General features: G+C 40.0%; 1 protein-coding gene across 1 annotated transcript in view; it reads left to right on the plus strand.

Annotated features, from left to right (window-relative positions):
- Positions 1-17411, plus strand: part of LOC309707078 (CUB and sushi domain-containing protein 1-like) — a 451615-nt gene that overhangs the window by 413423 nt on the left and 20781 nt on the right. The window contains exons 56-64 of the mRNA XM_082534186.1: positions 12-185; positions 469-642; positions 1830-2018; positions 3467-3643; positions 7056-7241; positions 10896-11072; positions 11630-11815; positions 16831-17004; positions 17165-17231. Coding sequence (XP_082390312.1) covers positions 12-185; positions 469-642; positions 1830-2018; positions 3467-3643; positions 7056-7241; positions 10896-11072; positions 11630-11815; positions 16831-17004; positions 17165-17231 — 1504 coding nt within the window. The remainder of the gene's footprint in view (positions 1-11; positions 186-468; positions 643-1829; positions 2019-3466; positions 3644-7055; positions 7242-10895; positions 11073-11629; positions 11816-16830; positions 17005-17164; positions 17232-17411) is intronic.

Here is a 17411-nt window from a genome sequence, read left to right on the forward strand (position 1 = left end):
GCTTCTCCCAGCTGGTCACTGTGACTCTCCAGATCCTATAGTCAACGGCCACATTAGCGGGGATGGATCTAGTTACCGTGACACAGTTGTATACCAGTGCATGTTAGGATATCGCCTAATTGGCACATCAGTCAGAATCTGCCAACAAGACCATCGGTGGTCTGGAACAACACCTGTCTGTGTCCGTAAGTTCACAATACCAACAACATCGTGGTTTGAAGTTAAAGATTGTTTGCTGCTTTTGTCAAATATGAAAAGCTAAAACCTATATTGTTATATAAAGAATCTCTTCAGAGGCATCACACAATTTATTCTTTTAGAGTTTACTTTTTTTTTTCAGTGAATATGTCTGTGCACCAACATTAAAAAAAAGTTGGAAATATCACACAATATCAAGAGGGAGAACCACAATACTTATTCCAAACCTCAAGTTTCTCATCACATTTCTCTCCACTCTTTCTCTCTCAGCAATAACTTGTGGTCACCCAGGCAACCCAGCCAATGGGCGGACCAATGGCACCGAATTTAATCTCAATGATGTGGTCAACTTCACCTGCAACAGAGGTTACGTCCTAAGTGGAAATGCTCGGGCTCAGTGCCGACTTAACGGACAGTGGAGCAGCCCCTTACCAGTCTGCAAAGGTCTCGTCCACATTCATTAACACAGAGCTAGCAACTCATGCACATGCACATCCTTGTAATGCTTTATTTATTTATTTATTTATTTATTTTTTTTTCACTTTTAAAATCATAGAATCTGTGTGAGGAGCCAACATGATGCTATCGACATCTGTTGAGTAAAATCATAACCAAATAAAAGAAAAGGCCTCAATGACAAAAATGATCCCTAGGTTGTATTGTAAAAAAACAGACTTTCCTTTAAATTGTGGATTGCTGTGGTATGTTCAGCATGTGTTGACTGAGTTTGCTTCTACCCACATTATGTAAATGAAATTGCTTTTGGAACCGAGTCTGCTGCTAGTAAAAGAGAGAACACAACAAAATCTTATCTGCAAGATGAATTCAGACACAATCAGTGTATCTCCAAATAAACTAATAAATTCATTCGTGCGCAAACACAGCTGGGTACATGTCCAGAGACATGCTCTTTTCCTCTGCTAACCATGCACGGTCATTACAGTACAAAACTCTCTAGACCCCTGGTAGTGTAACAGTTATGATATACTCAAGCACGCACACACACAAGCATTTTGCAAAGTCATGAGAGCAGATCGATATAACGTAGTTGCTCACATGGGTTTCCCACTGAAGCGATTCATCCTCGCTTGCCTGCTTGCTTTCTCCATCTCCCCCACATTTTCTGTCTTATCCTGCTCTCCCTCCCTCTTTTTACCTCACAGCAGCAGCTGTCAATTATAAGACTGAAACTTTCTTTGTTCCCATAGGGTGCCAAACACACACACACACACACACACACACACACACACACACACAAACACACATAGGCGTCTCCCCCATGGACTTGAATTTGAGTGAATGTCAGTCTCCCCTGCGACATGGGGAAAATCAAACTCCACTCTTATTGAACTGGCATCTACCCAGAGAGAAAAAGTACAAGGGACAGGAGGAGGCAATAGGGAACAAAATGCTTCAAAAAACAGAGCAGGGTATGACAAAAGAGCAGTTTAAAGAAGACCAGAGCAGAGCAGCATGCATGATATGAAATTGTAACTTTGTTAAATGGTAATTGAGTATTCAGTACTCAACCCCACAAAGCTCCCAAGATATATAGCCATCACCTTTATATATGCTTGCATTGTAAAAACTTTGTAAATACTTTTAAATGGCTCTTCTGCTCTCTCGTACAGTGGTGAACTGTTCTGACCCCGGTCATGTGGAGAATGGCGTGCGCCAATCCGGCCTTCGTTACCCAGAAGTCTTCAGCTATGGTGTGACTGTATCAATCCACTGCAAACGAGGCTTCTACCTTTTGGGTTCTGCACTCCTTACATGTCAGCATAATGGACTGTGGGACCGGCCAATCCCTCGTTGCCTAGGTATGGGTGAACAAGTGAAGGTAGTCGGGGAAATATTTGGCTACATGTCTTTCCTGTTGTGTGTGTGAGTTTTGGGATTTTTTTTATAAGAACATGCCTTCAAAAAAGTAGTCACAAGCAGGTAGCTCTTTTTTTTGTTTTCTGGAATAGGCATTTGAGGATTGAAATAGCCTGAAGAGCCTTTGAGAGTAGGATAAGGAGGAGTGGATGAAAGAGTGAGAGCAAACGAGAGGGTTCAAGAAAGAAAATGGGAAGAAAGTAATCATAAAAGAAAAGGGTATGAAAGAAAGAGTCGTAAAGGTTTGAGTATGATTTGTGTCCATGTGTGTTTACAGAAAAAGAAAGTTGGAATGTGTCTCATAAGGCTATAGGTGGTCTTGTTAGAAAGCTACCATTGCTGATAGAAACAAAGAGATTAAACTAGAGAGTGATAGTGAGAAGGAAGCAGATTCACAGATGAAGAGGGGAACAGAAGGTGAACAAAAGCTTAGAATAAAGACACAGGAACAGAGGTGTAGAGATGAGAAATCAGACAGAGAGGAAGGAAGGGGCAGACACCGGTGAAGCACTTGGCGTCTGTGCATCGAGCGTTGCATTCGCAAAACAAGGTCTTATCGGAAAATTGGGGGGAAAGGGGTGATGACAGAGGGGCAAGGAGAGGATGGAGTAATACAATTTGGGGGTGAGGAGAGATATCGGAGGACAAGTCATTTGGCAGCAATAGAAAATCGAGAGCAGTTCCATATCAGTGTCCTCCAGAAACTTGTGCTTTGTAAAACATAGATTTCTCCGAAGCTGAAGAAAAAAATTGGGCGTCTGTTGCTTAAATGCTTTGGAATGATTTTTTTCTAGTTTTCTACATAGAAGAAAAGCAGAGATGCTTTCAGTGTTGTCTGGCTGAAGTGAATTTAATTTCAGATGAGTTATTGGTTTTCTCAGGCAATTCAGTTAAACTCAATAAGCTTTACTTGCATGCCCGTATGCTACAATGTGGTGTAAGCAAGGCAGGTTTAATTATTTATGTGCATATGTTTTATTGTACAGTTGCAAAGTCATAATACGTTGTCTTGTATTGGTTAAGGTGCATATCACACAACCAAAACATCCTTGGTTGTCTTCCAGTTCACCTTGGTTGAACAGCTAGCGCCTCTGTCTCATGCTACATTTAATGTCTACACTTCTTTCTTTTTGCAGTCCCTGTTTGTGTATTTTGACACAAGCACGCACACACAAAAACAACAAGGGCTTGCATTAATCCCACCCCTGTTTTGCTGAAAACACTCTCCTGTTTGCTGTCTCTGCAGTGACCCAGCTGCACAACCTGAAGCAATAGTATCTGTAATCTATAGTTGGACGCATCCACACTCAAACACACATTCAGAGACATACACAAACACTCACACACTAAACCCTTCTTTATCTCTTTCAATCTCTTGCTGTCTCTGTAGCTATTTCCTGTGGTGACCCTGGTGTACCCCCTAATGTAGTAGTATCTGGGACCAACAGTTGGACATATGGTTCAGTACTGCAGTACTCTTGTCTACCTGGTGGAGTGCTTGTGGGCAATGCTACTCGCCACTGTCAGGAAGATGGTACATGGAGTGGAGCACCACCCTACTGCACTGGTAAAGTCAAAGTAGTTGATATACCTGCATGTCTAATAGACACGATTTACATTTTGTGCAGGATTAGGGCTAAGTTGAATGATTCACTGTTGCTGTCATACATATTCGCACTCAAAGCACACGATAAGTCTGTGCCTGTTTTTACACGTAAGGCAAATGTACCACATCTACACTGAGGCTTTCAACAAGGAAATCTGTATCCAGAAATGCCTTTTTAATAAGGCTTTGCAGAACACAATTGATAATATAAAATATTACAGAATGGCAAGCGCTCCTGCTCACAACACCAGTGTGCAATTTGTGCCAATCAATCAACCTTTATTCCAGACTCATGTAAAACACATCAACAAAAACAAAGAAAAAATACACTCAGATCACCTTCCCACAAAGAGACAATTGTACCAGCCCCTGCTGGTGTTGAGCCACCTTTGTATCTTCAGTGATAAGCTCAGGGCATTAGTATAGGCTACATGAGGTTTATGTAGACTCACCTTCCTATAGTTCCTATAGTTTGTCCACAAGTATGAAGTATGCAGATGGTTTGGTATGGTTTTCCAACAGTCTTGAAGAAGTTCCCAGAGATGCTGAGCACTTGCTGGCTCTTTTGCCTTAACTCTGCGGTCCATCTCATCCCAAACCATCTCGATTGGGTTAAGGTCAGGTGACGGAGTGCTGGCCAGGCCATCTAGCGCAGCACTCCATCACTCTCCTTCTTGGTCAGATAGCCCTGTTGAAAAATAAATGATGGTCCAACTAAACGCAAACCGGATGGGATGGCGTGTTGCTGCAGGATGCTGTGGTAGCCATGATGGTTCAGTGTGTCTTCAGTTTTTAATAAATCCCCAACAGTGTCACCAACAAAGCAACCCCACACAATCACACCTCCTCTATGTTTCACAGTGAGAACCATGCATGTAGAGACCATCTGACCAACTTTTCTGTCTCGCACAAAGACACAGCAGGTGGAACCAAAGATCTCAAATTTGCAATCATCAGACCAAAGCACAGATTTCCACTAGTGTAATGTCCATATCTGGGCTCTAATCCGAGGTGCTGTTAACTTGCAGTTTCTGAGGCTGGTGACTCAGGTTAATTTATCCTCAGCAGCAGAGGTGACTCTTGTTCTTGCTTTCCTGGGGCAGTCCTTACGTGAGCCAGTTTCATTGTAGCAGTTGTTAGTTTTAGCAATATTCCGGACTGACTGACCTTCAGTTCTTAAAGTACTGATGGCCTGTCGTTTCTATTTACTTGTTGATTGGTTCTTGCAATAATATAAATTCTAACAGTTGTCAAATAGGGCTGTCATCTGTGTACCAACCTGCATAACACAGCTTATGGTCCCAACCCCATTAAGAAGGCAAAAAAATTCCACAAATGAATCCTGACAACGCACACCTGTAAAGTGAAACCATTTCATGCGACTACATCATAAAGCTCATTGATAGAAGGCCAGGGGTTTGCAGCGCTGTTAACAAAGGGTCCCTACTTTCAGGAATCTAAAATATACAACATATTTAGAGTTATTTATAAAAAAATTTCTTTGCTACATAATTCTATATATCTTGTTTCATATATTTGATGTCTTCAATATGTATCTACAATGTAGAAAGTAGTAGAAATGAAGAAAAAACATAAAATGAGAAAGTGTGTCCAAACTTTTAACTGCTAGTGTATACATACTATGCAGAGATCTTGTCAGATGGTAAACAGTACCAGTAAAGGCTACAGAATAGCAAAGACTCACTGATTAAAGGTAAAAACAGTAGAATTTCAGGGAATTGAAGAATGAAACAAGTGTTTTTTGAGAACAAAAGATTGAGCTATTAAAAAAACAGCAACACCCCATCTAGAACAAAAACAGTGAGCCATACCCCACAGGCAAGTCAGCACTAAGACATCTTTGTTTTGCCTCAGCATAATATACTGTGAAGTATTAACTGGAACTGACAGGTATCTCTGACTGACGGACAGGCTCCTTGTGTGTTTCAGAACCACTCAATTCTTCACCGTATTGTTTTTTGATTTTAGATCAGAGACTGTGATGTACTGTATTGAGGAAATGACAGTGGTAGACAGTCACCTAAGAAACGTCATATTATGATCGAAAGTTAGTCCTTGTGCTCTATGAATATTTATCTCTAGATTCGATTTTCCACTTTCCACAGTTCCAGACATGGATAACATACCAGAAGCGACGCCATAATTTTAAATCAGTTAATCAATTTAATAAGTGACAAATTGCAGCAAGCTGTTTATATCGTTGATTATAATTACCTACCTTCCAGCTTACTGAGAACTAACCACCCCATGACCACGCTGCCCTTCATCGCACATGTCCTCCCATTTGTTCTACAAAAAAAGATGAAGGGAGAAATTATTTGAACATTTTCAAGCTGTTAAAAAAAACTTTTTTCAGTTTTTATATGCTTTTTATTGCATTACAAATTTATGACTATGCCACCATTTGACAGTTTTGCTTGTGTAAATTATCGTGACAAAGTATTTTATGTCATTTTTGTTACCTCTGCAATTTATCACAAACACAGAGACACGGTGATCTCTTACATGCTGGAAACTGAGCACACTTTATACTACAGGGCATATTTCCTGGCTTGAACTGCACATGTTAGAAACAGGCAGGAATAGAGAGGTGGCAGAGTCCTTGTTCACTTCTCAGGTTGTAAGCATTCCTCTACACTGGGGTTACACAGATCCCACAACACTACAACCGATCATTTCTAAACTCAGCATCAACAGTCTCAACAGCTGAAATGCAATAAGCTTACTCTGCTGGCCTCAAAACAGAGCACTCAGCAGGGCAGAATACATCCTGCAGCTGAAGAACTCATTGAGATGCAAGACACTGCATTTGGCGCTGTACCCTGTTAAACTCACAAATCCCTACCGATGGAATTTAAGCTGCTAAAATTGTAACACGCTCAGTGCTTTTAATGCTAGAACAATTTGGTATAGCCTAAATGCAAAGTACAGTTCTACAAAGTTTGCATGTCTGAGTATGTGCATCTATGTGTGAGTTACTGTATATGAAAAGGGTAAGCAGGCAAATTGTGTCATTGCAATTTCTCCAGTGCATATGGTGTTTAGTTGATGTTGTTGACCTCTAGCATGAATGCTTGCGTGTATTTTTAGCATAACGATACCAGTGAGAGACGACCTCCTGATCTAGCATTTTCCCATTTAGTTGCACAAATTCACTAAAACCTATTAGAACTAATGGACATGACTGCAGCAAGTGTATTTGGATCCACTGTGCAAATTGATGTGCTTTGATGTGTTTCTATGTTTGTGTCGCAGCAGTCCAGGATTATGTTGGGGGGTGGGGGACTCATTTGGTTTTTAAGAGCATTGTTGAGTTTGGTACATTAACTTTATGCTTGCTTTCTTGCTGTAGGTGTGAGTGCTGGAATCTGTGGAGACCCAGGGATCCCTCCTCATGGTGCCCGTATAGGAGGAGAGGAATTTAAAACCAAGAGCCTTTTGCGCTTTAGCTGCGAGGCAGGATATAACCTGATTGGGTCAGCCGAGAGGACCTGCCTTCATAATGGCACCTGGAGTGGTACACAGCCTGTCTGTCAAGGTGGGAAGTGTCAAAATGACCATTTATATTCCTCATGTTAGGTGAAAGTTTGGCACTTGAACTTGAGTGAAACGTAAACTGCAGCTTACACTTTAAACAGCATATAGAACTTTTTATTTATTTAGTTATTTTCTGTCATAGTGCTGAAAATCGAAGCAGTACTATCTACTTGACTCGAGATAGATATTTATGGGGTCTTCTTATCTGTATTCTATTTATATAGAGCCTTTAAAAGGCTGCTGCTTGCTTTATACAAGAAATTTAAATGTGACAACATGCTGAACTGTCTGTTTTGAAAACATACACTTTGATGGCAAGTCGTCTTTGTCTCTTTTGAGGTTACCTTTGGGCCTCAGACTAGATTCTATAAAACATTGCCTTAAAAATATACCCTGATATAAAAGGAACCAAACAAGATTTGCTTATAAAGTCTGCGTGATATATGGATTTAATCATTTAGGTCTTTATCCTAAGTATTTTCTTTTTTGTGAGAGTCATAGTGATTTAGATAAAGTAAGAGTGAAGAGCCCATATTGGATAATTGATATTACACATATTTATTGAGCCTTTGGGTTTTCGTAAAAACTTCTTTTTGACTCATTTTACTTCATTTTCTTTACTGTAATATGTTGGCCAGACTGAGATGGTCCACCATACTTTGCCCATATGTGATACAGATAGAGTTAAATATAGAGGTTTAATGTTACAAATGCTGATATTACACTTCTTGGGTTTTCCGTTTCTTTTATTGCGTTGAATATTAATGAGCAGCTGCCTCGCAGTCTGCCATTTTTCATTTGCTTGCTAGAAACACTTCTGCAAAACTGATCTCCAACGTCTCTCATCGGCGTGCAAAGCATGCTCTTGGTTTGCGAGTCTTTTTTGCACTCTTGCCACAGTGCAAGTTGCTGTAAACTTTAGTTGGCACTCCGTACTTGTGCATATGTTAAAAAGTAAATGATAATTGGGGTTTGGGGTATAATAATGCAAAATGAATTATTGACCTCTGCAGGATCCTCTCTATGTTCTTGGTCTGGTTCTGGTTCACACATAGTTGCATCCTGGGTTTTTGTGTTACCAGCTGACACTTACAGAGTTATATCTGTAATCACATAATTAGGATACACAACCAACATTCCTTTGCCACATTGTGATTGACCTATTAGAGTAGGCTGGGCCATTTGGGAGGACAGCTTAAAGAGACAGGAAAGAAAAAAACAGCGTGTTTCAGAGTTTGTGTAGCAGTGTGAATTTTACTACAGTATGTGTACATATTTTGATCCTACATAAAGCCATTCATTTTTAAATAAACATTATATACGCTATTGAGTGAGTGTAATTCCTCTGCTGATTTTTCAGTTCCTCACTGCGGTCTAAAATTCTGCAGCAAGAACGCAACAATAAATCATTAACAACGTTGTTTGTCCATAAGTGGTCATTTTAATATGTTCTCAAAATTCAGAGATGTAACACCAGAGACGCATAATGTAAGACGATTGTTGAATTTAAAATATGAAGACTCAAGTTTGTTTGTTTGTGTTCATGCTTAGATGCAAAGGATTGAAGTGTGTCACTCGTAAATAAGTTGGATCTTTGACAGCACTGTGTTAATAAACGGCATTCTATAGTCGACAACAGCAGTTTCCAAAGACACTCTTTGAACCCATGGGAATCCAGGGAAAATTAAAGTGGGTCCCCCTATAACTGTAGAGACACTGGAACCATTAGCTGCTGCCTGTGTAGCCTTGCCAATTTTCACCACAGATATTCAGGCCGAGTAAAGCAGACATGGTCTACACTGTAGTCTGATGCAAATTTTAAATTCAATTGGATAGACGATTTATTCTCGCACCAATTTGAGTTGCTAGGTCGAGGAAGAGGGAGTCACAATGTATCAGTGCTTGTTTATGTGCCTGTGACACAAAAAGTCACCGGTATACTAACAATAGGACAAAGCGTACTTACTGTTATCTGTAAATTTAGCTGCTAAATTGCTGTGGGTTTTTTTTTCTTCCTGTTGGAAATCATTATCTTTAGACTGTATGTGTTTAAAATAATACAGGTGGCTGAAACTTTAAGACACAGAGCTCTAAACTGAAATTATGCAAAGCTGTTGTGGAAAGCGTGTGGTTGAGAAACTGCAGAAAGTCTCTAATTTTAACCTCTTGTAAGTCTTGACTTGCTTGCATATGTTGAAAAACTGACGTAAATATCAAGTCAGTCGTACAGACACACACAAACACCTTAGAAGTGTGTTTGTGTGTGCCATTGTCTGTGATTGTGTAAGGTAATTATTTATGTCTGTCTACAGTTGTTTTTCATTAAGCTAATAGTGGTTAAAAGCTGATTCAGAGAGGGTAAGACATCTGTCACTGACACACACAAATGCAAAGAAATCCATACACACTTCCAATTAAATACACACTCATCTACAGACTGTTACTCACAGATTTAAAGAAAGAAATTGCTGTCATAGACGCACATGCAGCTTTGTATGATGTGCTCCACCTACATGCTGTCTCACGTACTTTTGAACGAGGCTTTTAAGAGTTCTGGCTAATGAATGCCATCAATAGGTGTTTGATTGTTAAAGGCTGTCAGCTGTCATGATCTTATTAGGGAAATGTGCTGTGGCTGGGTGCTAATTTCTGTCGGTTCTGTTAATGTGCTGTGCCAGCAGACTAAAGGTCGATGGCTCACTAGATAGAGCCGTAGTGCTTTCCCGGCTGCATTCATGAACCATCCCCTGACAATTTTGTCTTACAATCTACAAGACCAGCTGCGGCTCAGACACAAAGAAAACATCCGTGGCTCAAAAGAAAACATCACAGAGGGTGACTTTTTCCACAAAATAAAAGGGAACCCCTCAGATTCACTATAGGCTTTAGTAGAGGAACTGTTGAAGCAGCTGTGAACATGAACACCAGTGTGACTTAATGAATGCTGCAATGTCAAGCACACAGCCAATCTTGAAATATATTTCTGTATTCTCTGTGCTCTCATCTCTGCAACTGTGTTCTCCCCAAAGATGACTCAGGAAGGACATTGTCCACAAGTATTGACTGATAATTAGCTCCACAGTCCTGCTGCATGACCCAGTGCTGCTTCTTGCCATCATTTGTTTTCCTCTACAGTTGCTGTACCTCGCAGATGTTTTGGCAAACAGTAAGCACGACCAGGCAGCACCTGACCTTGGATCTTTTACAGGTGTTGTACTTGGCTCAGTGGCGTTTTGGAGGTTAACGTTAGTGATGTAGGGGTTTTAACAACTTCCCCTCACTCACTACGACACAACTGTAATTCATCTGTAATTAAAAGCAAAGGATCAGTCACACACACTCCTTTTTTACATTATTTTATGCATTTCTGCCTTGATTGGATAGTGAAAATGGAGAGAGACAGAAACATGCAGTAAAAGTCTCACCTGGGGACGAGCGCTCAGCTTTGGGGTCGCCCTAGCCCAACAGCCTTTAATCATTAATCAGCTTCACTACCTCAAGGAGATATTTTATGTTACTTCCAGCTGACTCTAGTGATAATCTCATTATTGTAGCCCACAGCTGATCAGCCCTGAGGGACAGGAAGACAGTATTGCTTACACCGATATTATCGCTGAGTTTAATCAACGCTGATTGGTATTTCCTCACCACTCAGCTGTATCCTGTGGTAACCCTGGCACCCCAGCACATGGCAGAATTGTCTTCAGTGATGGCATCACCTTCGGCAGCTCAGTGGCTTACACGTGCTGGGAAGGCTTCAAAACATCAGGCCTGACCACCAGACACTGCACAACCAATGGGACGTGGACAGGACAACCCCCAGATTGCACTGGTAGGATGATCATTGCTGTCTGAGTGATTAGTTCAAACAGCATGGGATTCTCACGCAGCGTAGAAGCGCTGATTAAAATATTATCATTATTGTTATATGTATGGCAGTGTTTTTCTTTAGCAAGTGGTTCAAGAGTAGCATAAATTGTTCAGGGACTGGGAAAGCAGCTGCTGTGTATCTTCAGAACTGCACAAGGTCTCTTGTGTGAGAGATTTTAAAGTGTAAAGTTTAACAGAGGTAGACAGATGTGTAGGGAAAGGGGGAGAAGGAGGTGGGAGGTAGATAGAATGAAGTTGGAATGTGCTTCAGGGAAGTTACAGTGAGGAAGGAGAAAGAAATTCGAGTAAACAGAAAGCACAGTTTTTATGACATTTTAGAAAGCACAGTTTTTATGACATTTTAGAAAGCACAGTTTTTATGACATTTTAGAAAGCACAGTTTTTACGCTTTGGTTTTAAATGATGCTGCACTCATCCACAGCTCCAGGCTTACTGACACACCACTGTATGACAGATTTAGGCTCACTTATACCATAACATTTTTGTTACTTCCTTTAGTGATCAGTTGTGGTGATCCTGGGACAATAGCTAATGGAATCTATATAGGAAGAGAGTTTAACTTCAACCACACAGTGATCTACCGCTGCAACCCCGGTCACTTGATGGAACCACCTGGACATGGACGCAACGTTCTGCGCTGCATAAAAGATGGAACCTGGAACCAAACTAAACCCAGCTGTAAAGGTATGAGGAAGTAATACATAACTGTTTCCATAGTTATGGATAAAAGCATGAAATGTTAAACTAAACCAACTAAATAAAATAAATATTGTTGAAAATTTACATGCTTACATGCAGAAATATTTTTTTTCTGTTCAGTTCTGAGATTCTGAGCTATTTTGCTTACAAAACATGTGTTTTTTTTTCAGAGTGGTAGAAAGAAAATGTCCATTTCTGTTTTGGACTGATTTTATAAAATCCCCCCAAAAAAAAGAGAGAATTATAATAAATGTTTTTTGTAACATATAGATGTTAATAAGTGCAGTATGTGTGTTTTGATGCAAAGCTTTGTTTAGATTAGCCCACTGGTTATATAGAGAAGTTAAGGTATATGCTAATATTTTCTGATATATGAAAATAAAAATGAGGGATTCCTTTTGTAAATGTCTATGATTTGCCAAAAAAGTGAAACAAGAATATTCCGATTTCTTTCCTAAAAACCTTTGCTAATTGTCCCAGAATTTGATTCATAGTCAGAACGGAAAGTATAAAAAGTTGTCTTGTATTCTGCATTGAAATAATAAAAGCACATGGACTCGACATATTATAGTGTCAAATCTCAATGTAATGAGATCTTCTAATGGTAGCAAACAATGAAGAATTGTGATAGTAGTTAATGGTGGAGTGCACAAAAAACAAAGGGCAATTTAACTAAGAAAAACAGTATTGCAATAAGAACTGGTATAGTAAATAACAGCTTGTGAATTCAACAGTACATTAGTGGAAGAAGTGGAAGATTAGGCCAAAGGAAGAATAACATTGCTCCTCACTATAACAGGGTGTTAAATCAGGGTTTATTTCCTGAGACCTTCTGTTTTCCCACAAACACAAAGGGGAAAATAAAAAAGGAATGCATTAAATTGAAATGGCTCAGAGTTTTACAACAGGCCATATTTAGAGTTTAGACTATGATACTCAACAACAGTAAAAAGGAATGTTTCCTGAGATCCACCCTGCCGTTTCTTCCCACAAACAGAAAATCTCCTGCTGGCTCCTGCAGTTGGAGAGGCTTTGAACTGAGATGAAAAAAACTGAGAAAGCAGGGATAGAGGCTACTGAGAGGGAAGCAGAAAGAGGTGCAGAGAGGAAAAGCAGAAGTAAAAGATAGTGTGTGATACTGATAGAGCATGTGACTTGGGGAGGAAACTGAGAAGCAAAAGTTAAAGGTGGTATGGAAAAATGGGAACGAGCCAGTGAGATACAGAGGTAGAAACAGGCTATAGACTAGAAAAGTCTTTCCTCTTTGCTCTCCTTTAGTTCATTTTCTAAATCTCCCCATCTCATGTTCAACTCCCCTGTTTTCATCCCCTCATCGATCATTTGATCTCATTTTGTGACGAAAGCTTTTTAACACACAGACACCCATAGACACATTTAATGAAGGACCTATCGAACTGCAGGCAAAAGGGAATCAAAGGGACTTAGACATAAGAATGACAATGAGTGACAGAGGGGGAGACTAGGAGGAGGAGAGGGGCGGTAAGGGATGAAGGGGTGTATCGGAAGAAAACAATGGATTAGAGAAGAGAGACACAAAAACACAGAGTGACACACAATGCATAATCCAGAGATTTAGAGGGAAAGAAATTGGAAGGTGGAAAAAGAGAGTGTAAAGCAAGTAAATGAAAAAAGAAAAACAGTGAATGTGATGAGCCATCAGTGAGGCTACAAGGAGAAAGCAAAGGAGAAGCAAGTGAGAAAGGAAGCGAGTGATGGGAGAAACAAAGAGAGCCAAATCAATACCTGCCCCCAAACCTGTAAACACACAGTGAGAAAAGGGATTAAGCCCATAAAATTTGTTGGTTGGGTGAATTGCACCAAGAGAGATATGCTTAAAAGACAAAGGGAGGGAGGGAGAGGCAGTAATGGTGTGAGAAGGAGTCCAAGAGAGCTGGGGAAGAGGATGAAAGAGGACTGGAGCTGGGACAGAAGGCCAACGAAGAGAAGTGCAGGGAGAAAGCAAAGAAGGGTTAGAGGGAGTCAGGGGGGGAGTACCCAGACAGAAAGGAGGCAGGGGACCAGAGTGTAAGAAAGAGGAGAGTGTGGAGACGTGAGAGGAAAGAAGAGAGGATCGGGAAAGGAGTCAGCGAGCGCAATGATGGAGGGAAGAGCAAAGGCGCATAAGCAAGCAGGGATGAGAGTTAGTCCTCTTCCTCTGGGTTGTGAAGCCACCGTAGTCAATTCACAACAAGGAAAAGAGACAAAGAGGAAATAAAAGAGTTCAGGAACCTTCAATTACAGACCCGAGTGTTTTGGGGCATCAGAGTCCCACAGAAATATTGGTCTGGAATATTAACTGCTCAAGTCAATAAGAATGCATTCCTCTGTTTTAGTCAGCTAGAGTTTGTTCCCCAACAACAAAGTTGCTTTTAGGCGGAAGAAAACATTCATTCTGTGATGAAACTGAAACTTCATTAACTGCTGGCTAGCCACCAGCTATTATTCCTACAGTCACGTAACAATAAAACGATGAATCATGTACATACTTTAAGAAATTGGCATTGATTTGTGTGCAGGTGCGTAGGTTTGTTTTGAATGGGACAAACAAGGACACGTTGTAGAGTGGAGAAATAGAATTTTTTTCTAAGGCTGGAAGGATGGCTATGGGGAGGTGAAGGCTTCTTCACAACACTGGTGAGATAGAAAGCCAGACAACCAGTTGATTAGCTTGCCATAGGCAGAATAACACAGAATTATAAATGAAATGCACGTACTTGTCACTTTATTAAGTACACCTGATGAAGTATTATTAACAAAAAATGGTAAATGGCCTGTATTTGTATGGCGCTTTACATAGGACTCCAAACCACTTATAGGTATTATTATTGTTAATATCATGAATTATTATTCATTATTAACCTTATTATTAATACATATCTTAGCAGCCAACCACACAAAAGCAACTCAAAGTAATGGTCAAAATGACCTGCTGAAGTTCAAACTGTCCAAGTTTTGATTTTAGGGAATTTGAACCTGGCATAGTTATTGATGGCAGATGGGCTGGCCTGAGTATTTCAGAAGCTACTAATCCAATTTCCCACACAACCAGTTCTAGTGTTTACAGGGAATGGTCCAAAAAGGACAAAATAACTGTGATCAGCCGTTTTCTGGAAGAAACGCGTTCCTGACCGTGTCCGTGCCTTTATGACCACAGTGTACCCATCTTCTGATAGCTGCTTCCACCAGGATAACGTGCCATGTCACAAAGGTCACATCACCTCTTAAACATACCAATGAGTTCACTGGATTCAAATGGCCTCCCCAGTCACCAGCTCTCAATGAGCAGAGTCCCTTTGGGGAACAGGATATTCACATCATGGGTGCACAGCTGATAACTCTCGGCAACTGTGTAATACTGTCGTGCCAAAATATGGCATTGATTCTCTGTGACAAAGAATTAAAACAGTTCTAAAGGTAAAAGGGGGTCCAACTCGGTACTAGCAAAAGGTGTCCTTGATTAATTTTTGATTTGATTTTACTTTTTTCAGAAAGAGTGACGATAATGCAAACAGAGGAACAGAAAAATATTCCAAAAAATGAACAAGAAAAAATTAAATCTGTATACAGTATAATTACAGATAGTTTTATATACCGGTACTTATTTTTTTACTCTCGATTACATGTGTTTATGCGCAATACTTTCTTATTGCTTTGTCCTCTGTATATACAGGATGTTTCTGTGCTTATCTGCCACTCTCTCTTTCTCTCTGTGTGTGGGTATGTCTATTGTATATCATCATAGCAGAATGAATGGAGCATGAAACCATCTGTCTCCTGGTTAGATGAGAATTACACTGGCTTTATTAGATGTTTGAAACCATGCAGATGGTTATCATTATCGTGGGGAGTCGGGCACATGCACACGCAGAGATGTTTGTCGGAGTGTTATGAAGTTAAACGCACACATATCCAGCTACATAAAAATGCTCTTGCATGTATGAACACTCACAGCGAGTTTCTTAAAATCTTGTAAAAAGTCCTTTAACCTCCAGTCATCACAGAAATAAATTCTCTGTGTGTAACAAATGCTTTTTTAAATGCATACTTGCCTATGTGATGCGTCGGACAATTTAATCCCAATATTAGTTATATAAACTGTCATTTACAAAATTGAGTTTCTAAATAGGACTGAGTTTGTGTGAGTCATTAACATTACATGAACAGCAGCTCAGCTTCATGTACACACTGGAAAGAATAATTAAGTGAATTTGCATTTGTGTGTCCATTTTTTAATAATATGGTCAGATCTTCAGTTACTTCTATGAATGAAAAACACTATTTATTTTAACGCAAACAAATCACTGTGCCGCTTGGATGCCTACTGAATATTTAATTTTAACATTCACAGTATTGTTAGTTTTTGAGCCCGAAGGCTAATGACAAATGGCAAAAGCTAAACGGAGTCAGGGGTATGCAGTCCATTTAATTATTCAAGGTGATGGTTAGAGGTAGTTTGATTTATAAAACGGATATTTTTCATATATTGTGAGTTTTTTTAGTCTTGTGAAGCAGAAGTGTATCAGAAACTCTCAGTTCATCGGTTAGTTTTTTTGGTTCGGTAACCTAAACATGGCGATTTGGGTCATCTGCTGCTTTAACTCTATACATATCCAAATAGTGGTGATTACAGTCATCTGCAGATTTTGCTTTTTTCACATCTAAGGATGTATTTTCACCTCCACCTGTAGTCTCAAGTCATGTTGACCTTTTTCCAGTTGTTCAATTTCCAGCTTTGTTTCTCGACCCCCAGCTGCTATTTCCAAGTCGACTCGAAAGTTTCCTTTCTAATTGGTTCATGAACCCTAACAGTCACCTCTGTTACGGGATTAAGTTGTATACTGCATGAACCTTACAACCAGCTTTGCAAGACTACTACTAGATATGTGTTGCAGTGGTGCATTAGCTCATGTTATCTTTTGAACTGTTTAATTTCCTATTATTTTATTTTACTGTATATAATGCTGTTATATGTGTTTCAGTGATCCAGTGTGGACCTCCCCCTCAAGTACAGAATGGGAAGGTGGAAGGGACCGACCATTCATGGGGATCGAGTATTAGCTATAGCTGTTTCCACGGTTATCAGCTGTCCACTCCTGCTGTGTTAACTTGTGAGGGGAATGGGACTTGGACAGGAGACGTCCCACAATGTCTGCGTAAGTTAGCGTACCGCTGCATATACTATACACTGCAGCATGTTGATGCACATTACTGTGCATCAACACAGTAATGTGTTGATTTTTTAGCATTTTAGCATTTTTAACCGATCTGTGCACCAGTACACAGTCCTAATCGCCATTTTTATGTCTTTTCAAGCTGTCCTATGTGGTGATCCTGGCTCTCCTGGAGGAGGATTCAGAGAGGGAAATATCTTTTCATACCGGTCAGTGGTTTATAAGTTAATGAATAAGCCACAGTAGTTTAGTGTCTAACGTGGTTATGCTTTTTAGTTATAATCATAAGTATTACATGGCCGAATGGGGACTCGACTATCTTGAAATACATTCTCTTTTTTTAAATAGCATAACTGAATTGCTACTGAATAAAAGTTGTATTATGTCTC

This window comes from Aulonocara stuartgranti, assembly GCF_965226115.1.
Source record: "Aulonocara stuartgranti genome assembly, chromosome: 1".
NCBI classification, from domain to species: domain Eukaryota; kingdom Metazoa; phylum Chordata; class Actinopteri; order Cichliformes; family Cichlidae; genus Aulonocara; species Aulonocara stuartgranti.